Genomic DNA, 25,381 nt, shown 5'->3' with positions numbered 1-25,381 from the left:
ATCACTCACAAATGGGAGGTGAAAGCTGCTGTATGAACATATACTCGGACAACTTTCAAATGCCAAACTGAGATGATTTTTTTCCTCTGGAATTAAAATCCTCTCAGATGACCCATATCATTCCTCACTCCCTCCGTCTATCCAGACATTGAAGACTGGAGATCCAAGAAAAGAATTCATATGCCTCATGGAAATTATGACATTAATAGGCCAACCTATTTCCTAGAGTCCCCACAGAACTGCCTTTGAAATCAAGCTGGGTTAGATGGGCATCTGCAGGCTGCCTCTTCTTGCCCTCCTCTCTCGATTTTTAGCCATGTTTCTTTCTACCCCAGGAACACGATGAAAGTGGGATCAGCGTGCCAATTTCCCGGTATCGCTGCTCTTAGACCCTCTTCCAGCAGTTGTTAAATAGTTGCTATAGCACCAGTACTGTGCTGGGTCTTTTTGTTGACACCCTCTCAGTCTTCACAATGAGCCTGTGAAGTAGCTACCATCCTGTTTTAGAGACTGAGAAATTAAGGCTGTAGAATTTTAGCTACATACTTGTGGTTCCATTGTGAGGACATAGTTCATATTTCTCTTATATAGTAATAATTCTTTAAAGTTGGGAGAGTCGGAAGAGCCCATGCCTTAGGTACTAGCAGTTTAATGGCATTCTGATTCTAGTAACACTCCGTGTCAGCTGTTAGTACTACTGTATCTCTCTGTCTAAGGAAATGCATGGGTGTTTTAACCAGTTCTGAGATGTTTAGGTCTTACAACAAAGCCCTTCTATAAGAAAGGCATAGTCTAGTGCTAGGAAAAGAGTTTGAGTTGGTTTGCTCCCCTCTATGTATCCTTTAAAAACAATACTTTTATTAATTTTTTGAGAATTTTATACAATGTGTCTTGAACACATACACTCCCCCTCCACCAACTCTTCTAATAACCATCTTCTGCGTCCTCCCCTCACTTCACACTGAACTTTGAATTTTCTTCAGTTATCTTCTTTTTTTCTACATAGTTTTCTACAGTTTGTGTTGCTCAACTAGTCTTGGGAATGGGGCCTGCTCTGGAACGTGGTTAACCTACCAACAATGACATCATTAAAGAAAACTGACTCTCCCTTTCCCAGAAGTTATTAAATACTGAGAGGTGCTTAGCTGGTGGTGGGATTTTATAGCCATGCTGGGATTTTTTGTAGTTTGAGCTTACACAGGTCTTGTGCATGCTGTTACAACTGTTGTAGATTCTTTTGTATATGTCTGTGTGTGTATACATACATACGTATATACATTCATACTGTGTGTGTGTGTGTGTTTGTGTGTGTCTTTTGTCCAGAAGATATGGTCTCCCTGATGTTATCCAGCACCCCTTGGTCTTAACAATGTTTCTGTTCCCTCTTTCAAGGAGATCCCTGAGTCTTTAGGAGAGAAGAGTGATATGTACATCCCATTTATGGCTGAGCACTCCACTGTTTCTTCTTCTCTGAACATTGACTAGTTAAGGGTGTCTGAGTTAATTGCCATCTACTGCAAGGAGAAGCTTCCCTGATCAAGGTTGAGAGATGCTCTGATATATGGGTACAATAATAACACGTTGAGTCATTTTAATACTATTTCTACTTTGCAGAATAGTAGAATTCAATTCTCTCAGATGACCTATAACCAATCAAATCACAGGTTCTTTGACTCTATAATAGTGCCAGGTATGGATTACATCTCATGGAGCAAGCCTTAGATCCAATTAGAAAGTGTGTCCTATAACATCCACGCCATTATTGCACCAATGGACATATTCTGTCAGGCATTTTATTGTAATTTTCAGGACTCATAGCTGGCTGAATTTAATAATTACTTTTCTACAGAGCTAATGTAATGAAAACAGCATGGTAATAGAATTAAAAAGCAGACACATTGATCCGTGGAAAAGAATCAAGATATAAGTCTACACACCTACATCCACATAATTTTTGACAAAGAAACCAAGAATACACACTGGAGAAAAGACAGCATCTTTGATGAATAGTTCTGATGAAACTGGATAGCTGAATGCAGAAGAAAGAAACCACTAGATCCTTATCTCTCACCCTATACAAAACAACTTCAAATGGATCAAGGACCTCCTGCACTGAATCTGATACAAGAGAAAGAGGAAAATGGGTCTTAACTTAAATGCAAAGGAAAGACTTTTCTAACATGTACCCCAGACATCAAGACCAACAATTGACAGATGGGACCACATGAAATGAAAAATATTCTGTATTTTGTACAGACAAGGACATCATCATTCCAGTGAAGAGGCAGCCTTCAGAGTGGGGGAAAAAAATCTTTACTAGCTATATGTCTGACAGAGGGTTAGTATCTAGAATATATAAAGAACACTTAAAACTAAACACCAAGAAAACAAACAAACCAATTAAAATGTAACAGGGAATTCTCAAAAGATGAAATACAGATGACTGAGAAATATTTTATGTTCAACAACCTTAGTCATCAGAGAAATTAAGGTAAAAGTAGTCTGAGTCAACGAAGTCTGGCATATCAAGTTGAGGCAGAACCAAGTCTCTCTCCCCTGTATTGAGGCTGAGCAAGGTATCCCTCCATAGGGAATGGGCTTCAAAAAGCCAGTTCATGCACTAGGGATATGGGAAGTGGGTGGGAGGAAGGTGAACGGTGAGCAGGGGGAAGGGAAGCAAGGAGGAACTGTGGTTGGTATGTAAAAGGGAAAAAAGTTTTAAATTAAAAAGGAAAAAAGCATATTGAGATTTCATTTTATCCCAAACAGAATAATCAAAATCAAAGAAACAAATGATCAACAGATGCTGGTGTGGATGTGGTGAAAGAGTAACACTTCTATGAGGGAAATGAGTGTTAAGGTTCCTTAAAAATAACCTGGAAATAAATCTATCATAGGATGCAGCTATACTACTCTTTGGCATATACTCAAAGAACTCTATATCTTACTACAGTGGTGTTTTCTCATCCATATTCATTGCTGCTTTATTCTCAATAGCCGAAAATGAAAAATAGCTAGATGTCCCGTCAACCAATGAATGAATAATGAAAATATGATACATTTGCTCAATGGAATATTATTTAGTTGTTAAGAAAAAAGAAATTATTAAATCATAGCTAAGTAGACGTAGCTCTACACAGCCATTCTGAATGAGGTCAACTCAGGCACCAGAAAGTCAAATGTCATATGTCTTCAATCATTTCTCACTTAGTAGGTGGCCATGCAGTGGGGGGGCTTTCCAGAGAGTAGAGACAGAACACAGTGGTATAAAGAGTTAAAGGAGAACAGTGGAATAGGAGTTAAATTGGGCAATGGTGGGAGAGCGGGTAGAGGAGAGAATATAAGAAAGATAACTAGTACTAAAGGCTTTTTTTTTTTTTTTTTTTTTTGGTTTTTCGAGACAGGGTTTCTCTGTGTAGCTTTGCGCCTTTCCTGGAACTCACTTGGTAGTCCAGGCTGGCCTCGAACTCACAGAGATCCGCCTGGCTCTGCCTCCCGAGTGCTGGGATTAAAGGCGTGCGCCACCACCGCCCGGCACTAAAGGCTTTTTTTAAAGACCTGTGGAAATCTAATACTATACAAGCTCCTGAAACATATGCATATTAAAAAGAGGTTTAATAGAGTTACTGTACAATGAGGGAGCAGGCTCAATACCCCAAGTAGATACTTCCCACTAAAAAATAAAAACCCCAGGAACAGGTTACATCTTTGCAAGTTGTTGGCCAGTGGGGCCAGTTAGAAACCTGAGCATTATAGGCTCTTGCCATTACTCTTGGCTACCCTCCAGAAGGTAATGGTAAGACCTTATTGCTGGACATCATGTATTTCAATCACAAAACATGGAGAAACCAAGCTGGCTATATTCCATGTGCTAGAAGGTGCCATGTATGCTACTAGAGGAGAAAATTCATCCTGCTTCTGTATTTTAGCTTTAGAGTGCACATACCTCCATTATAATACTATGTTTTGTTGTAACTATTTACTAGCTTGTCTGTCTTTCTATCCAAGTGAGGGCATTTAATTTATCTTTCCATCCTTGGTTCATTAGAGATGGCCCATTAATTTCTTTAATGGATGCACAAATTAACGATTATGTGTTAAATAGGATATATGCAACTCCTCTGGAATGCCCAAGTGAGAGAATGGAGAGCTCTCATGTACCATGAATCTGGAGTCCAAATTATGGAGAAAGAAGCCAGCAGCAAAGGGGTTATTTCTGGGGCCAATTCCCTCCATGAAATAAATCTACAATCAGAAGGGGGCAAAGGCCTGAAGCAATGGGTGCTTTAACCATGCTTATTAATAACAACTCAAAGTAGAGATTTATTACAATTGAAAACCACAGAAGGGGCAGTAAATCAGCACTAGTGAAAGAAAGAACAGGGGAGAGATATGAGTTCTTATTGAAAATGTATCCATGTGTTTGTAATCATGAAGTAGGGATTGCCATTGAAGTGGAAGGTTTTATTTGTGGGACTGAATTCATCATAAATATGTTTTGTGCCAGTAGTAGTCATTTCCCAAAATTATATTTGCTTTCCTTTGGCTAAAAAGTTGTGAGCTTAGTTTATTACTTGAAAAAAAAGAAAAGAAAAGATTGTCTCAGCTAAGTCTCTTCATTGCTTCAAATCCAAATTATGATTTGTAAAGCACTGTCTGAATCTGAAGAAAATGCTATTTTATTGGCACATATGTTGAAGAGAATAGTTTATAAAGCATTCAATTATGTCTGCCTTTGAGATAGAATTTAAACACACACACATGACAGGATGCAATGAAAACACACACACACACACACACACACACACAAAAAAAAAAAAAAAAAAAAAAACCTATGTACCCAACTGTTGTCTGGGACCCAGTTTTTTCCTTCTCAGACTACCCTAAAGATAACTACCCTTAGTCTTGACTTTGGTCCAGCCAAAGCAGATGTATGGCTTTCATTCATAAATCAGTCCATGACTGTGTACTCCCTTGTCTAAAACTCGGTGATTGCCTGTCACATAGGAATAAGATGCAAACTCCTTAGTAGGACCTGAAGAGTCCCCAGTCACCTGTTCTTCAAACCTAACCAGCCCTATACTGTCTCTCTTTTCTTCTTATCTGGGATCCAAGTTCAAGTCACATGGTTTCCTCTGTTCCTTGAACACATCAAGCTCTCTACGATTCTTTTTCCCATCTATCTCGGACACACTTCTCTCTGAAATTCTTCTGAAACAACCATCCAAGTTTTTCAAAGGTCTGGTAACATCATTTACAAAGAAACCATCCTTGACCATTTTGCTTATTAGCCTATGTCTTCCATTCCAGTTTTATTCCATACATTACTCATTACCAACTTAATTTATCCCTGAATTTTAATAACATAGGTAAACATATCAAAACTTATCATGTATACTCACTACTATACCAAAGGACTCCTGATAACAGAAGCCATATTTGTTTCATTCACTCCCAACAAGCCAGAAATGAAGATACTGTGTGGCGCATAGTAGGTCTTCAGCAAATATTTGCTCAGTGAATTCTCAGTGTCAAGTCATATCTGAAATATCATAGACTTGCAGTCAACAGTTTTGAATTCAGTTTATCTTAGATCCATAAAGTTTAACAAGTGCATAGGAATGGTACAAGTTAATTTCAAGTCTCTTACACTCTGCTCATAATAGCATCATCTCTACAAATTCTGCTGGCTCAGGACAAATCAATAGGCAGGATGGCATGGATTTGGAGTATCCTCTTTAGGATGCAAATGCCGTCAAAGCAAGTTTTAACTTTCAGTATTAGTGTGAATTCTGCTGATCTCATGCTCTCTGGATCTACCTTTGTTTTGATAAGATATTTGATATGTTTGTGTGGGGGTTGTCAAGCGATATTAACAGATTAAGCTGGATTTTTGTTGTTTCAGTGGTTTGAACAGATGCTGATAGATTTTGCCTTGGTCTTGCCAAGGTTCATGATTTAAGCATTTGAAAACCAAGCAACTCCACATTTTCCATAGCTCACTGCACCCGGAGCTAAGAGACCATTGGGGGTTTGTAGTTCATGGTAAGAATGACAGCATTGCCAAGGGGGAAATATTTTGGCAAGGCAAATGCATAGTTGTGATGCGGCAGTTAAATTCCTCTGTTTAGTCTCTGTGAAAATTAATTTGCAAAGATATTCAGGTCTGTTTTGTGTTCTAGTTTATATGTTAATTAGAAGAGTGTGTGCAAGAGATGCCAAGGATGATGGAATTCCAATGTTTTCAGACTAGTTGACTATTAATTAATTAAAGTGGTTCTCACAATTTCATTTTATTTACATTTTCCCCACAATAAATTGTATTGGTCAAACTAGAAAAAGACTGCATTAGCAAATAAGTCGTTATCTTTTTTTCAAGAAGAAAGTTTAAAATTTGATTTATTGAAATAGCCATAGTGACTGAGAGTGAAAAAACTCAACAGGATTTCAAAATTTGAAAAATAGGAGCAATACCTCCACATTCTACTACTCCACCTCTGCTTCTGAAGGTGACATGGAGTGCCTGTAAGCCTGAAGCATGCTCCTGTGGAGGTTGGCTAGAACCATGGTCGTAATTGAGGACTCTGCATAAACCCAAATCCTGAGTCCTAGCTCATAGATATGACATAGTTCTACACACCTAAAATGAGCTAGTTAATTCCCAAGCTTCAGCGAGCAGGCATTGTTTTCCCTCCCTTTCTCCAAGACTCCATCCTAAAGCATTTCCCTTGCATAGCTTTTGTAGATCTCTTCCTTGTCTATCTGTCACTCAAGATCTCTGGAGTGGCTTCCACACTTTAATTCTTCCTCAGCATTCACATTGCTTCTAGTAGCAAGCATTGACTTCTCCTTCACTGGGGATCAAAATCTGGTCCAGTCTATCCAGCCCAAGAGCACTTTAACTGGAGCAGCCTAAACTTTGTGTGTGTGTGTGTGTGTGTGTGTGTGTGTGTGTGTGTGTGTGTGAGAGAGAGAGAGAGAGAGAGAGAGAGAGAGAGAGAGAGGACATATAAGTGCAGAGCCCGTAGAAGCCAGAAGAGGGTATCATTTGAATTCTTTCTATATAGAATTGCAGACAGCTGTGAGCAACATGGATACTGGGAACCAAACACATGTCCTCTGGAAGAGCAGTGCTCTTAACCTCTCTCCAGCCTCTAGAGCAGCATTCTGCAACAATATCTTCCATTACATCTTCCTGGGACTCTGAAAAGAGTACCAAAAGCATGCTGCCACCCCCAACCTCAACATATTTTTCTCCTAGACCATTCTGTCTGTTATCTCAAAGTTGTTCAGTTGCTTTCAAATTCTGCCTTTATTTGACGTAGTTGATTTTTGAAGTAGTTTCATTTGGAATTTTTTTTAAACTGCCAAATAGACACCGATGTTGTTTTTCTTGTTTTATTATTTTTTATGTTATTATTCTTGATTTACCAAAAGAGAAATGGAAACACAAGTCTTGCAAGGGTCAGGGCAATAATCAATCCACTGCTTCTGACTGGATCCTTGCAGAGAGAAATGGGTCTTCTGTGACAACTGGAGTTTTCAGAGCTGATTCTGGTCTTTTCTCTGTGCTTTCTGGTCTCTGCTTGGCAGTGTGACTGTGTGTAGAGTACTTTACCCTCTGATCTGTGATTTCCAGGCCATGGATGCATTTAGGTAAAATGAACTCTAAGGTGGCTTCTAGTTCTGAAAAAAAATACATATACATATATGTATGGCTGATTTAAAAACCTACCATTCAGTTGTGAGTAAACTCAGTACACTTTGAGGTGCTGAGCAGATGAGGGACACAGTGAGCAAAGGAAAGTGTTTCTTAGTTACTCTCTGATTCCTAAGCAGGTGGTTAGAATGAGAGACAGGGGCCTTGATGGTGAAGAGGGGATATAAAGCCCTGAAACTGTCATAAAGAACTCCATACCCAGTAAAAGCAAAGGCAGATGTTCACATAAAGTTTTTGCTGTTTGTGTTTTTGTGGGGGGACTTTTTGGGTATGAAGTTTATTAGTAAGGCATGGCAGCATCTGCTCACCGATGGTGTCATACAAAGGCAGCCTTACAGACAGTTTATGGGGTTAGAATTATTTTTGTTAATGATTTTCATGGGAGTAGATGAAATGCAATGTGCACCAGCTGTAACTGTGTTTTATCATGCAGCTGCCTTATTGAGAACACACACACACACACACACACACACACACACACACACACACACACACACAAACACACATCCCATAGATGCATGTCTTGGTTATCAAAGAGTATATAAGCTAGACTGTGGTGGGGAGCTCTACAGAAGGGAATAGCAGGATATAGATGATATGAAGGAGGAAATAGAAAAGGATGCCTTTAATTTGGAAGGGAGAATGATAAATAACACTAAGGATGTCTGAAAAAGCCATAGGGAGTCATATTGTTTTATGTTTATTTAAAATGGCATGTAATATACACACATATATGCATTCTCTCTCTCTCTCTCTCTCTCTCTCTCTCTCTCTCTCTCTCTCTCTCTCTCGTGTGTGTGTGTGTGTGTGTGTGTGTGTGTGTATGAAGTTGTGCTAGTTGAGGAGATAATGCCTAAAAACCATAGACTCTTGCAGAAATCCACTGCCAGCCATAAGAAATTTCCTTTCAAATTGTTGGTCAGGGAATTCCAAGAGCCTCCCAAAACAATATAAGTTATTGCTGCTGCCCCTAGTTGCCTCTCAGAAGTTGAAGGTAAGTCCATGTTTCAGAAGACACCATGGACACAGACCCAGAGGATCTGAGCTGGAAGTAACGTAGAAGCCTCTTCCCTGGGGACTCTCTCTCTTTCATAGTATGAAAAGGTACTATACAAGCTATCAAAGGAGGGAAGTAATCAATAGCTCCTACCCAAATGTGACACCTATGAACTACAACCATGACCAGCAGGCAAGACATTCCTAAAAGAGCAACAGTGGCACTCATATCTTTGCAGTAACCAACAGCTGTCTAAAGAATATAAGGCCCGTCCCACAGGAGGGGAATCATGCCCAGTAATGGAAACCTAGCTAACTATCCAGGGCTAGTGAGATCCTATCACAGATCCTAGAGAACCATCTACTACTGCCACTTTACTAAACCAAGGCTATCCCTAACTTCATTCTAAATACTTATCCTTACACCCACAGAGAAATGCAGTTTTCATACCTCATCAACGAAGCTTCTCTTTGCAGCAGATATAGACCATTGCAAAAATCCAGAGCTGCCACAGTGGATCATAGTGTATAAAACAACTGATGGTGAGGTGCTCAGCCACAGACGACAAAACCCCTACACCTACGGTTCAGGGAACACTGTGGATGAAAAGTACATTTTGAATGCAAAAACTTCATTAGGTATTATAGTTTTGCTAGGATGTGGTATCTTGTAAACATGTGAAGCAGTTTTCAGTGATAACATAGTTTACACATTAAGAAATGAGGCATCGAGGAAGCACAAGTCCATGAGTAAGTTTTCTTGTTTCTACTCTTGCTTTTCTTCCTTCTTCTCTTTCTCCCTCTGGCCATTGCTGCCATATTGACTGTTGCTTATGTTGAGGAAGCCAATTCAAACTCCTTAACCTAAAAGGAACAAAACCACCAGAGGCTCATTGGAATGGATTAAGCCAAATTAGATATGAATCCCACTGCATGCTGGTGTTAAAGCATTTGTCTGAGAACCTGCTTCTGCCCAGTGTTGGCTTGAATTAATGAGGTCACCGAATTTGGGTTTTTCATTGGAATAAAGATACCATCAGTCATAGTTCTTCAGAATTATACAACTGTTTGGCAAGTGTTTCCTAGACTCCTTTCTGACTTTGGTTTTAGCCATTAGGATATGAGCAGGCATGATGGCTACTGTAAGTTAACATCCACATTCAACTTGAGTTTCTGAGATGGCAGTTGCATGTAAGAGGATTATGACATGATTGCAATGTTCATCAATAACCACTATCTGGTTCAACTCCTCCAAGGCTGAGCTGAATGCCCTTCATCAATAGCCTCACAGCACTTTCCAATTAGTCTCAACTTTTGGTTCTCATTATTCTTATTCTTTTATTCTTTCTTTGAGATTCAAACTAACCCAGGGCAGAACACCAAGGTGGGCGCTCACTGCATATAGTTGTTGTGGGTTGATCAGTGGATGAATGACCAAACACAGTGAAAAATGGGAGATGCATGGCTTCTGCATTTCAATGGAAATACTGATGAGATAGTAAATGCTAAAGGTATAGTTTCTTCATGAACATAAACTGTGAATGTTAACTCTTCCTATTACTCTACTAACTGTTAAATACAAGAAAAAAAGACTGGAAATTCTGTGATATATATATATATATATATATATATACACACACACACACACACACACACACACACACACTAATAGGTGTATTACTGGAACACTAAAAGTGAGCTGACAGTTTTCCTTTGGATATCTGCACTCAGCACTCGATGTGATTTTTTTTTTCCTGTCTCTCAAATGATCATGTTCTTCAGTTGCTGGAACATTAGGTTAATGACACAAGTTGAACCAAACAAAGATAGCGTCAAGTTGCTAAGCTCCTGTCTAGTTTTGATTGGGGGGGTCATAAAAATAAACCATTCCCTCAGTTTGGTCTTGACAACTCATGGAAAAACACCTTGTATATGTCAAATGACACTTACTTTGAAAAGCTTCAGAAACCTTCAAGATTGGACACCACTGATTCTCACATCATTTCCACCTAGGAGAGGAACAGAGCATCCACTCTGGAGTTGTTAAATACTTGCTGTACTTTGAACATGTTGCAAAGAGGATATGACTTAAAAGACAATGTTAGTACCAAAGCACAGATGCAGTAAAGAGGCTGCAGGATGTGCATGAAGTAAGAAAATCTGACCTTCAGAGATCGTGAAGACAATATTTGAAAAAATTGACCAAGACTGAGGCCTGGGAAAATGCCATGACAACACCTTGAGATCTCCTTGAGCCAGAATATTACTTGACATTCTTTGTTTACCACCTTGTAACTTATGTTTCCTTTTAATATATTCTTTTTTCCTCTTTTCCATGTAGCCTAATCCTACAATTTCATTTTTACTCCTAGTTCCTTCTTTCTGGGGATTGGTGAACTCAGCTTGGAATCTTTGCTCTGTGGGAAAACGGCAGTCGCCAGTCAACATAGAGACCAGTCACATGATCTTCGATCCCTTTCTGACACCTCTGCGCATCAACACCGGAGGCAGAAAGGTAAGCCACCATGTAGCTTCTGTGATGATGGGTGATGCTCATTGTCAAAGCTAGTCTTCTGGATCTTGGTCTCTGTGATGAGTGACACCTAGCAATTATCACAGACCTCAAGAGCACTCCTAACAAATATATAACTATGTCCAAATAGTGTTTTTCCTCCTTCATAAAATCCAGGTCCTGACCCTTGGTACCGCATGAAGGTCAGCACACAGTTGACTCCCCTGCCTACCGTGTTGGAAAATCCTTCCTCTGGGACTACTTCTCTTGATCTTCATTTAACTGCACTGAAGTAGAAGGAATTTATTTAAACAAGAGTAAAATCAGACGTTTCTCATCCTGGGAGGGAAAACAAACAACAATCACCTAAGATGATTTATAAGAAAATCAATAATTAATCTTCCTGGGGCATCTTGCTGGCTAAGAATCCTCCCTTCTGCCCGGAAATGCTGAGCTGAGCTTTGTGATTCTTACACTAGACTCAGTCCCGCCCTCTCCTCCTGCCAGGAGTGCATCCTTAATTTGTGAAGGGCATAATGCCTTTGGGGGCTGCTCACTGCTAGAATCCAGTCTTTCTCTTGCTGACTTCTTTCTATTTCACTGCCTTTTACTGTTGGCTAGGATGTTAGAATGGGGGGGGGAAATGCACATGCATAGAAGATTGTGTTTGAAGGTGATTTCGTTGTTGTGAATTCAAGAGAAATGAAAAGCCACTTGTGTGCAAAAAAGCAAGGGCTGTAATTACAGATATTTGTTATTCCTGGCAGATCCTTCTCCAGAGCTGGACTGTCCACTCTTCCCCCTCTGTAGTCTGTTACTCATCCATTCTCTCTCTCTCTCTCTCTCTCTCTCTCTCTCTCTCTCTCTCTCTCTCTCTCTCACTCACTTCATGACTCACCAAAAACTTGTTAGCAGCTTTAACTCAAGTCACAAAAGCCAGCCAGGTTTTAAGAAGCATTGAAGTGGGGCTGGAGTGATACCTTTAGTTGGGGAAGTGCTTACAGTACCTACAACTCTAATGCATGGGAGGTGAAGCCAGGCAAAACACAGGCTGGTTAACCACCAGTTTAACCAAAATGGCCAGCTACAGGTTCAGTGAGAGACCTTGTCTCAAAAAATAGAGTGCAATGTGAAAGGTCTTGCCTCCACATTCACATAGTCAGGTAAGCACATTTGTACAAACAGATGCACACATGTGCACACACACACACACACACACACACACACACACACACACCATGACTCACCAAAAACTTGTTAGCAGCTTTAACTCAGGTCACAAAAGCCAGGTTTTAAGAAGCATTGAAGTGGGGCTGGAGTGATACCTTTAGTTGGGGAAGTGCTTACAGTACCTACAACTCCAATGCATGGGAGGTGAGGCCAGGCAAAACACAGGCTGGTTAACCACCAGTTTAACCAAAATGGCCAGCTACAGGTTCAGTGAGAGACCTTGTCTCAAAAAATAGAGTGCAATGTGAAAGGTCTTGCCTCCACATTCACGTAGTCAGGTAAGCACATTTGTACAAACAGATGCACACGTGCACACACACACACACACACACACACACACACACACACACACATACACACGTCACACATATACACATAAATATGCATAATGTTTCCAAGTAGAAAAAAAAATCAAGTCATTGCATGTGAGATTGAGACTATTTAGCTGTGCAGTTTTTGACTGCTCTTTTTAAAATTATTTGGAAATCATGGGTTTTTTTGTAGAAAGTTCATATATCTTATAGAAAAGCAAAACCATTCTAATTGTTTCACTGGCAATTCCATTTTTATGAATTCTAAAATAAACTTGATATAGCTCATATATACACATATACAGCTTGCTATATACTCATCTGAAGTCACAAACCTATAACTTTCCTGGTCATCATTTATAAGTGAAAGTTTCAGTTTAAGTAAACATTGAATTATCTTTTCTTTGTTGGAGAGGATGACAGGGGGCATAACTGCATCCCAGGCAAACAGTAACATAAGCAAAAACACCTAAGACAGAATGAGGTTTGATGCCTGCGTTTCATAGTAAACCGCCTGGAAGGTAGCCAGCAAAGCCGGAGCCCACACAAAAGCCAGGGGCTTGTGGGCAGGGTAGAAGATGGTGGCGGGAGCAGACACCAACTCCTAAGGCTGCTGAAGAAGTGGACATTTTCCTAAGTGTTGTGGAATGCTCAGGGTTTTCATTGTGTAGCTCTTTCTCCTCCTGGGTTACATTCATTCAGATATGATATCAGTTTATTTATAACAAGTGAGATTGTTTTCCTGATTTCTTTCTCAGCATGTTCATTATTGGCCTACCAAAAAAAGCTTCTGATTTTTGCATCCTGACTTTGCTGAAAGTGTTCATCAGACCTAAGAATTTTCTGGTGGAGCCTTTTAAGTAGAAGATGATATCATATACTAATAACAATACTTTGACTTATTTATGTCCTGTGTATTTCCTTCTCTTGCCTTGTTGCTCTAGCAGAGACTCAACCACAAAATTGAAGAAGTAGACACCTTTGGCTCATCCTTGACATAAAACAAAATGTGTTTAGTGTTTCCACAGAGTCTAATGTTGGCTATGCCTTTGTTGTACAATACTGTATAAGAAGGGAATATTGGGGGGAGGGCATCGGGGAAGAAAAGGAAAACACTGTGTATTTTCTCTCCTGTGCAGAATCTAGAAGTTGTACATATGTATGGGGAGATATTTGGGAAAGGAAGGAGTCAGTGGGGTGGATGAGAGGAAAATAAAAAGAAAAGCATGATCAAGTAACAATGATTTGCATACATGAACATGTCATAATAGAACCCATTATTTTGTATGCTAATTAAAATACTATTTTTAAAGATAGGACATGTTGCAGAACATATCCAAAGGGTATTTAGGTAAAGTATGTATTGGGAGCAGAATGGGAAAAAAATGGCAAAGTGATACAGAATCAACTCATATTCCATCTTTTGTTGAGTCATCTTAGAAGTGTTGATATAAAGAAAAAAAGGGCCATTTCCTTCAAATGTATTGGGAAAGAAGAAATCTGTTTCTCATATATTCGAATATTACTGTGGATTTGGGCCTTTTGTTTGTTTGTTTGTTTTTTCAGGAAGCGGTTTTTTTCTTTTATCTCTTTCATTCAGTACATTGTACCTGTTCCAAACCAATTTGCAAAGGCATCCGAGTTTGTGATTTTGGAAACATTTGCTGTGACAATGAAAATATTTATATCTGGCATGATTTGTGTTGTCAGGGGTTTGACGAGCTCAGAACTGGCTGGTGGTGCCCTTTACATTTATATAAGGCAGAAAATAAAATATAGACAGTGGCAGGAGATGAAATGCCTGAACTTGACAGACAATAGCTAAATCATGCTTCAAGCTGTAGAAAGGTGGTGTTTCATGACTTGCTTTGGAAGTAAGAATTCAGAACACTGCTCTGATTTTAGATTTTTGCCTTAAAAAAAATGTCCAGCTCAAAGGGCTTGAAAAATCACCCTGTTAGATGGGATGTTTTGTAGAACAGGGGGAAGGTGCCACATTTTCAAACCTGAGGTCAGTTGGATGTCAGTAGGTTAAATGCACCCCAGTAAGTGTGTTTCACGTCACATTTTTATCTGTGAACATTATTCCCTCTGGCATTTAAATGTGTCTTTCTGCACAAAACCATGAAGCAGCTCTGCCGAGGCCCTGACTTGTCTTTTTGTGTTTGTTTTAACAAATCTGACCTGGCACCGAGCGTGAATGATGGGATAAGGGATTTTATTAGTACAGGCAAGAGCTGAAACCAACTCCAAGATAAGAGCAACCAGGAATAACAATGATCAGATGAGAATCAAAATGTTCTGTAACTTGAATATAATAGAGAAATTTTACTTATGTGTGTTAATACATGTGTGTACATGTTCATGTATGTGCATACAGGTGTGTTTACAGGTTTGCATGTGTGCATGTGCTTGTTCAGGCCAGAGGACAATCTTCAGTGCTATTTACCTGGAAATGCACTCCTTATTTTATAAGACAGACTCCCTCACTGGTCTGGAGATGGCCAAGCAGGCTGGCTGGCTAACAGGCCTCATAGATCCACCTGTGTCTGTCTATCTCCCCAGCACTGGATTACAAGCATGCATCAGTCCACTTGTTTTTGTTGTTGTTGTTGTTGTTATTGTTGTTGTTGTTGTTTTTATGTAGTCTGGAGACAGAATGTAGGTTCCTTTTGTTTGTTCAGTAAGCATTCGACTTCCTGAGCTACCACCCCAGTTCCTGAGAATACTTTCTATTAAGTAGAAATTTCCTTTACCTTTTGAGTTGCTTATTCTATGGTACTTCTTAAGCAATGGTTTTCTTTTCTTAGAAGGTAGTACTTTTCAACCTGCCTCTTCATTTCTGATATTTAAGATTTTTTTTTCTTTTAAGATGAAACCAAAGTAATTCTTGATTGTCTATGGGTATAAGAAATATCAGGTTCCAGCAGCTAGTTCAAAACCCAGGGTCACACAAATGGCTGTGGTTAAACTCAGGGGATCACAAGCCAGATATAAAGACAGGAGTGTGAGACAGGGCCTGTAAGGAGGAAGGGACACTGATGAGAGTGACAGTGACCAGAATACATAATAAGCATGTGTATGAAATTGTCAAAGAAGAAAATTAATAAATTATTTTAACATGGTCCCCTTAAACTAGTTTTGAACTAATAAATCCATTCTATATAAAGTTACCAATCAACTCGTGACTTTCAAAAGTGGCTGACGGATTTTTCAAGTCATCAAATCCACTTTGTATAAATACAGCATTTAATTTTGCATCATAGTAACCACTGTACTCAACACGATTTAAGGGAGGAAAGATTCATTTTGGCTCAAGGTTGTGGAGAGTTTTCAGCCCACCATCTGAGAGTCTTCTGCTTGCTTCTGCTTTTATGTGAGACTCTCAGCTTTTATTGCTTACTCTGGCAGGGAGGGGTCTAATGAATCTGGTCAGTTCCAGGTACATCCTGAAGCTCTTTTGAATTGTTTACCTTCCTGCTTAAGGAGCATTCCCCTGGGATGGAATGTTTCAATCTCCAAGGAAACTGTTACACAACAATAGCATACATACATACATACACACACACACACACACACACACACACACACACACACACACACACACACACCAAGTGAACAACAAACATTTAAGTAAGATGTTTGCAGCAGCTGCAATTCAGCAGCATGTCTCCTTTCTAAAGACATATCCTGTATGTATTTCCTGTGTATCTCTTGTACCAAGTGAGGGGATGAGGCTATAGTACTTATTTTTTACTCTGAGTGTATGTCACTGGAATCAGTGCTTTGGCAACAATTTACCCTTCACTTGACATAACTCGGGACTTTATATCCTTCCTTTTTAATATCCACTCCCTGTGACTTCAGTGCCACCTCCCCCATGAAACTCCCTTGATCTTTGACTATGATGAAATCCTTCTTCATTTGGCTTAAGTACTTCACTGATATTTCCTTTAGGATGTGCTTTATCATCTAGAGTACATCCGTCCTTGGATTAGGAGCTTCTTGGGATAAATAGGCTTTCATATTTTCATTGTAGATCCCTGAGACTGATCGGTGTAGTATTATTGTTGATTACCAATGAAAAGGTTGATGTGGAATTATTCAAGTGTTGTTCTGATTCAAAGTGGGAAAAATGTGGGCAGCATCCATGATGAATGGGAACAATGTCATCAGCAGAATCTGTCACTAAAACTAAATTTCATATATTGTCATTGTCATGAGATGCTGAGTAAGTTGAAAACATATGGAATGTAAATTGCATTTGTAGGTGAAATCTTCATCACTCCCCAATTTTTAAATTTCCCCATGAAGTTCAGAGCACAATTGAGATGACCATAAATAATTATTGCTATCAATGGTGTACATCACTGTATCCTGAAACCTTTATTGTGTAAGGTATTTCCAGTCCTCCAAGAATTTTTTATGTATATTTGGAGAGAAAATATAGATATACAGGAGCTATATGGGAGAAATTTATTTTTAAAACTATTTGAGATAATAATGAAACAGATACTAAAGGAACTATGAAATTATTATTATATATAAATTATATGTTTATGGTTTTATGTATATTTATGATGTAGAATAGCTCTTTAGCACCAGTCCTGTTGAAGAAGTACATTCACTTCTTACTCATTTGTATTTTGTGGTTTTGACATACTGATAATATCTTTTCTCTGAAGAAAGCAATAAGATGTCTACTTACTGAAATCTAACTTTAAGCAACAAGGAAAAGGTGAGTGATATGAAGTAGACAGTCTGGGAATATGATCTTAGAAGGTATGGTAGTCTGTGTATCAGAAAATGCTATGCTTTCAGTCAGATGTGAATATGAAAACTTCAAAGGGCAGAATTTTAACCATCATACTTAAAATGGAGACATGCTCTCATTGCTTCGTGGAAGATGACACTAGGGGATTGGGCAGCTCTTAAAAAGAAATTATAGTAATATGGTTGCAAACGGTGGTAGCACATAAAGGAACTGCTGGGAGTGGAAGATGTGAAATAGACTGCATGGGGAGTTTTAACAGAAATAACGTTTCTGAATGACTTGTAAGAGATGGGAGAGGGGAGCTTAGAGTCAAGGAAGAGAATGAAGGGAGAAATGATTCATAAAATCAACCTTGTAGTGAATAATGTCTAGAACGAATGGAGGCTTCTGGAAAATGAGGAAGACTTCTAAAGCTGCAGTTAGAGGAATTAGAAGCAGTGACACCTCATAGGTCCCCATCGAGGGTGGGGTAGGGGCAGAATAGATGTCCATAGATAAATTATAAGACCTGGGTTTGAATTTCATATTGCTGCCTATTGGCCACATATGAGAACTCTGCCTTCTCTTGGCTTCACATATCATACCAACACGCACCCTTTACAAGAAAAAATACGTTACACAGGCTAGAATGTAAGCTATTAGATGTAAGTAACTAAAAGCACCCTATACAACTGTTATATGGTATCAGAGGTGCTATCATTGGTGTTAGTGAAAAACACAACTTAGCTCACATCTGAATTTCTGTCAAAGATACTAATGCTCATGTTAGAATTGGTAACAGATGTGCCAAGCTCTTAGGATAACAAATGAAGAATTCAGAGACACCTCACTAGTGTCTCCCAACCCTAGGCAATGAAACTCCATGAGCATGAAGGGTGAAGTTTCCCCCTCGTTACATATTTCTAAAAACAGGAAGAAGAGCTGTGTGAAAATTCAATGGCCTTCTGTTACACTGAGACCACAGAAAATAAGCGTTCTGACAAGCACGAAGGGTCACTTGAGATTGTAGAATACAGTGGATTCAGATGAGTACTTTGAGTTCATCCTTCCCACCTGGAATTCTGTTGGCTTTATAATGGTTAGACAGGGAACACGAAATATAGGCTAACCCCAGAATAAAGATATAATGAGGATTTTACCCCTTCCTTAAGGAAAATTCTTAGCACTAGTTTGGGTTTGGAAGAAATTTGCATTGCTTTCTTTCAATCTCTATAAAATTACTTCTCAGAGTTTTCAATGCAGAACCTTCTCCTTGAGCATAATTTCCTTTGGGTTGGCTAGAGCGGACAATTCAGGGCAAAAGGTATGTTGCCCAAGAAAAGATTTAGATTAAAGAGAAAGAAATGAGACCAAGGAAATTGTGTTTGTTCTTGGAGAAGTGCTTTCAGAATTGAAATTTCCGTGGGTAACAATGCAGTAATGGAAGATGTGCTGAACAGGGAAACCTCAGATGCTGCGTTTTGAGTCAAAATATAGACTCCGTTCAAAGTTGCTCTGTGATGGGTACCATTGCCATCCCTAGTTCTGGGCTGAGGATTGCTGCTCACTGTCTTGGCAGCTCTTTGTGGTGTTTACCTCTTAATATCATCCAGGAAATCAATGCAGTCATTAGACAAGCCTCCTAAGGAAACACCTGGCTGTTGGCTTCATGATTTATAAATGTATCTAATTCTCATCCCGCCCCTCTGGTGAGCAATCAGTCTTTCTTACTTCTCCTCTCTGTTTCTTGTTCCTTTATTCCCTCTATATGTCTCATCTTTCCCCCTGTTATTATTCTATTTCTCATACTTGTTCACATCCATTTTTCTGGTCTCTGATATCCTCTTGCTCTCTCTTTATCTTTCTCCCACTCTCTTAATCTTCTTCCTCCTCTTCTGTTCATAAATACACATGACCAAGGAAAAAATACCTTCTCCTTTGTGTAGCACAAAGGAATGAGTTCGTTTATTTCACAAAACATTGTAACTAAACATATAAAGATCAATAATTAAATGATTTGGGAGACAATATTGAGTGGGGGGAAATTCAAGTTATCCAGAAACTAAGCACAATTTCTTTAAGGGAATATGGGAAATATTATGTCACAATATTTAATCTGTAGGCAGAAGAATTTTTGGAATGAATAGAGTGTATATCATGATTTGCATAACCATCACAACACACCGCTTTAGGTTTCTGCATATACGATCCCACAGGTGAAACTAGCAGGCACTTTGTAAATTAAATAGCCTTTAAAAATAGGCAACAAGCCGGGCGGTGGTGGTGCATGCTTTTAATCCTAGCACTCGGGAGGCAGAGGCAGGTGGAGCTCTGTGAGTTCAAGGCCAGCCTGGGCTACCGAGTGAGTTCCAGGAGAGGTGCAAAAGCTACACAGAGAAACCCTGTCTCGAAAAAAACAAACAAAAAAAATAGGCAACAAATCAGGTTGGAAAGATGCTTCAATGGTTAATAGTACCAGATGTTCTTCTAGGGGGACCAGGTTCTATTCCCTAAACATAGCTGCTCATAACTTTATGTAACTCGCATTCCAGGGAGTTCTGAAGCCTTCTGGCCTCCTTAGGGACCAGGCATACACATGATTCACAGACATACATGTGATTTATGCACCCATTAATAACAAAAATAAATCTTTAAAAATAAATAGGCGACAAATTGTGTTATTCAGCCACTCTACTTGCACTTCGACTCTCTTATCATTCTTCTACATTAGCCAAGGGAAAAGGGGGAGAGAAGTGTGTCCATAACCCATTTTAACAAACCTCTTGTCTTATGTCTTATTTTTTGAGATTATAATTACATCATTTCCCCTTTCTCTTCCCTTCCCCAAACCCTCCCATTTGCCCCTAGTTCTCTTTCAAGTCCATGGCCTCATTTTTCATTACTTAGTGTTACATAGATGTGTGTCATATATAACATATATTCATATGTATAAACATATATTTATAAGTACATAACTACAACCTTCACAGTCTGTATAATATTACTTGTATGTGTGTTTTCAGGGCTGACCATTTGGATTGGATGTGTGTGTGAGTCCCTAACCCTGCATATAGCACATGTTAGTCTTTCTTCCAGTTATCATGACTCAGAAGCCAGGACAAGTGGTCTATAACAATCAAGATAGAAAAAACTATCTAAAACCAGCTGTGGGGTTACATATCTACAAATATCTCCCAGAATTTTGGAGGCAGAGGCAGGAGACACTACTTTAAGGCCAACCTGGGATACACAGTGAGTTCTAGACCAGCGTGAACTCATTGTAGCAAGAACCTGTTTCAAAGAGATGGGAAGGGAGGGAGGAATGAAGGGAGGGAAAGAAAAAATTGGTGGAGTACCTGAACAATAGCAGAGATAGTCACTACTCAAGAGAGAGGGTTTTTTTTAGCTTTTGATATTTTAAAAAAAAATCTGTTCTGCATTTATTCCAAGAAGGCTTTGAAACATGCCAGTCTGTTCCTAGAAAGCCTGACTGTTTGGATGGATAAACCAGAAAAACTGCCCCTCTACATGAGCTGTAGAGGCTTTGGATCTCATTGCCTGGAAACCAAATATTTAGTACCTGAAAAATAGACAACATCCTCTTAAACAAAGTTCTCCCTCCCTCTGGAGCAAAGCAGAGAGATAATGATTGAAGGGCTCAGGAAAACGTTCATTTTCTTCTAAATTCTGTTTCAAAAACAAAAGAGCTAGCTTAACACTGAAAAATCCAGGATTGAAAAAACACTATTTTGAGTCTAGATAGCATAAATAATTGAGCATCTGAGAGATCATCAGACTTAATTTTTCCTATGAAAGTTGAATGTAATGTAGATAAAATTTTACTAATGCTACATAAAATATTAAGAGTGACCAGAATAACCAACCCAGCTCTTTACAGTAGATTTTTAACACCATCCTTACTGTGTAGAATGCTGAATACAAGACCCAGACTGCAAATGATGTCAGGATTAGTGCCATTCATCACATCAGCTGTTAACCCACTGTCCAGTCTAAAGGTCCACAGCTTCGTATGTCAGCAACTTCTACTTAATGTTTCACATCATTTGCTGTTTGACTCAGATCTTTCTCATATGTAACATTTAGTATGATATTAGTCATTTCTGGCCCCTACCCTTGAAGCACCCATGCTCTAAGTCATACACAAAACAAGTGCATGTAATGTCATCTGATGTAGGTACATGATTTCATTTTTTGCCTGTAGGTGAACACATTTTACTGAGTTATACCTGATAGACACCTATAAAGCCAGCAGCATCTCTCCTGTCCCAAAACAGTTTTTATCATGTTAATGTGGAAAAAATTCCATGGTGTCTAAGGATGAGAGTTTCCTTACTTTCTACTTTTCCCTGTAATATTTAGAAAATTAAATTTTAATTATTTTAAAAACTATGTTAGCCGGGCGGTGGTGGCGCACGCCTTTAATCCCAGCACTCGGGAGGCAGAGCCAGGCGGATCTCTGTGAGTTTGAGGCCAGCCTGGGCTACCAAGTGAGTCCCAGGAAAGGCGCAAAGCTACACAGAGAAACCCTGTCTCGAAAAACCAAAAAAAAAAAAACAAAAAAAAAAACAAAACTATGTTATATGTATGGGGGGTTGGCTGATTGTGTGTCTGTGTACCAAGTGCATGCATGGTGCCTGTGGAGGCCAGAAGGGGGCATCAGAACCTCTGCAAATGGAGTGACAACAGGTTTTGAGCCACCATGTGGGTGCTGGGAATTGAACTTGTGTTCTCTAGAAGAGCAACCAACTCTCTTAACCACTGAGCCATCTCTCAGCCTCAGCAAATAATTATTTTTTTTAACTGAAATGAAGTAACTGTTCCTTTACTTATTAACCAACTAGCTATTTTCATTGTTTTTCAAGACAAGCAAGACATGCAACTCGGGCTATCTTGAAGGAAAGAAGTAAGCGTTATTTGAAGCATGTTCCTATTTATTACTTGGCTGTCAGATAAGATTGAATATAAAAAAACTCAGTGTCTGTTGATTATTATTCTGAAATTATTATTCTGAAATTATTCATTCACAGTGTGTAAAATAGGATACAGTAGGATTTGGCAGAATTATCCATTCAAAATCAGTGCTGTCTCCCTCATCCACAGTCTGATGCTCTCTAAAACCAGGTTTACAACGATGCTCTTAAAGAAGTCCTCAGGAGAAAACTGCGTGGAAACAGGGGAAGTGAGTCAGGGAGAAAGTTAACGAAGATGTGAGTTCAAGGAGATTCCAGTCAGAGCATCAGCTCACAGCCACCTCTCATGTGTAGTATCAGTGAACCACTACCTGCCAGGCCTAGGGACTAGAAAACCAGCCTCTAGTGTATTCAGCAAGGGTGCAACACCCACAGTATTCACAAGCAGGTGATATTTACATATGGGGGGAACCAATGGAGTCAGCTTATATGATTTTACAGTTATCTTTTTCTTCTTCCCCCATTTTATTTTCTTTATACTTTTTTTGCTTCTTAATTTTTTTTTTAACTTTTTTGGCAATTTTTAAAGGAATGGAGCACATTGCAATCATATTTACTACCAGTGACCATCTTCATGCCTCTTCCAGTAGTCTTGCTAAGTAACTTCTTCCTCCATTTGTCCCCCTCCTTCTTTCCTGTATTTTTTCCTAATGCAAGTCTTGTGCAAGCAGTCTCATCTACTGTGTCCTGTGATTCTGCAGCCATGCTACACCTGGAAGACGGCAGGCATCTCGTGGCATTCTTCTCTATCCTGTAGCTCTCAGTCTTTCTGCCCCCTGTTCTGTGATGTCCCCTTGTCCTTGGAGAAGGTAGTATAGACATCCTGCTTAAGGCTGAGCACTTGTTCTCAGCACTTTGACCAGCTGTAAGACTGTATTAAATACTGCCCTATGCAAATAGAAGCTTCTCTGACCCAGGCTGACAGCAGCACTGGTCTATGGTCTCCAACCCAGGCTAACAGCATCCCTGGTCTAATAAGCATAAATTTTAGAACATAGCTTGGCTATATATCCGGTTAGCAGAACATGAGTAATACATTCTTCCCTAGAGCCTGTGTCTCCAGCAGAGGTTTTGAGCAGATTTACAGTGCCAGGACCAGGCTTGTGCTCACTCTTATGCAACAGGCCTCAAATTCAATGAGAAAGTAGTTGATTATTTCTAGGACAGTCTTGGCACACTATTACACCAGCAAGCACCTCTTGCCTGACACATCAGAATTGCAGTATGCAGGGTTCTCAGAATGACAGTTGATGACTTTCCTCCTCTAGCAGCCTTTATGACTGCTAGGTAGCACTTAATAACTTCCCTCCTCCAGAAGCCTGGATAGCACCTACATTCTCGCAACCAGCACTAGCCAGCACAGAGGAAGTTTCTGGCTCAGCTCCTGCTTGATTTCTCAGTGTGTATGATGTCTTCAGAGAATCTTAACTGAGCCAATAAGAAGAGAAAAGCAAATTAAATGGTTATAAAATGGGAAAGGGAAATGTCAAGTATCCTTGTTTGCAGATATAATCCTAAAGACTCCACCAGAGAACTCTTAGCACTCATAAACACTTTGGGCAAAGTGGGATACAAAATTAATGTACAAAACTCGGTAGCCTTCCTATATATTAATGACACACAACTGAAAACCAGAGGAACAACATCATTCACAATCACATCAAAAGTAATTAAATTACCCTATACCAACTTTTCAAATTCCATGTATCTTCCCACCTCTGTGTTCAGCAATATCAAGTTGGCAACTTAAACATGACATAGCAGAAGTGTTCACACAAGAATCTATGAATGCCATACATCCAGTGGCATGTTTTTCTGCCATGCTGGCTGATTCAAATCTACCAGTGTAGTAATGCTCTTAGGAGTCAGGGTAATTCCCAGAGCATTACAACCAATACTTACGGAGACTGGTGAACCAGTCCAGATAAATCACCAATAATGTTGATTGTAGCTGGAGCTGAAAAAAATGTTTTAGATTTATCAAAAATATTCTTATTGGAAATGAGTCTAGTAACCATTTGATAGCTTGCTACAGAGTGCTGCAGACTGAGTTGCTTACATCTGGGATCCCACTTTCTCCAGCTACAGTTTCTGTGGCATACTTCACAAAGTTTGGAGGGTTGAGGGAGAATAAGATTCTATGGGACTCACTTCTCTTATCTTCATTCAAATTTCTCTCTAAAAACTTCTCTTTACTTACTTGCCTCCTACAAGCCATATCCCTCCAATACCTTTACCAACTATGGTTTTTGCTACTCCATAGTCTGGATGTTCCTGAACTATTTTGTAACCTTAGGTGCCTAACCTGACCCCTCCACAAGCTTCCTTTCAGTGACATGCAACACTGTAAATACATGTTCTAGGCATGTTCAAAAGCACAAAGCAAGGAGGGAGGAATCTCTTAGGATTTTCTAAATAAGAGATCTTTATCCTACATACTGTCTTTTAATGACTACTTTACAGTTTCTGAGTCCAAAAAAGTAAGATTAAAAACATTCTGGGGAAGTGAGGGAATGACCCTCCACCAGGCAGCTTTGAGTCCATGCTGTTCAATCGATTCATAGTATTACCGGGTATTTTCCTCAAGAGTAAAATATATGACAACTGCCAAGATTTCCTTTTGTGATTACAAAAAGGACAGATAGTGGAGCAAGCCCTATTTCAACACTGCAGGGATCTAAAAAAAAAAATGAACTGCTCAAAACGGCCCAGAAGGAATGAATAGCAATAAGACATCAATGTCATCCGTATACTGATTTGTGATGGATTTCCAAAAGGCTTAGTGCTATGATGCTGTGATATATAGGGACTTCCTGAAAGTTAATGACTGTAAGTTATCCACTTGGAAGAACGTAATGGGGAAAAGTA

General features: G+C 39.3%; 1 protein-coding gene across 1 annotated transcript in view; it reads left to right on the top strand.

Moving 5' to 3' along the window:
* The window catches only part of Ca10 (carbonic anhydrase 10), a 506,430-nt gene that overhangs the window by 197,914 nt on the left and 283,135 nt on the right, over positions 1–25,381 (top strand). Inside the window, exon 3 of the mRNA XM_052755893.1 lies at positions 11,089–11,231. Within this exon, the coding sequence (XP_052611853.1) occupies positions 11,089–11,231 (143 nt within the window). The remainder of the gene's footprint in view (positions 1–11,088; positions 11,232–25,381) is intronic.

Source organism: Peromyscus californicus, unplaced genomic scaffold, assembly GCF_007827085.1.
Source record: "Peromyscus californicus insignis strain IS unplaced genomic scaffold, ASM782708v3 Scaffold_3__1_contigs__length_106647218, whole genome shotgun sequence".
Classification (NCBI taxonomy): Eukaryota; Metazoa; Chordata; class Mammalia; order Rodentia; family Cricetidae; genus Peromyscus; species Peromyscus californicus.
This window is presented reverse-complemented; position numbering and strand designations above follow the sequence as displayed.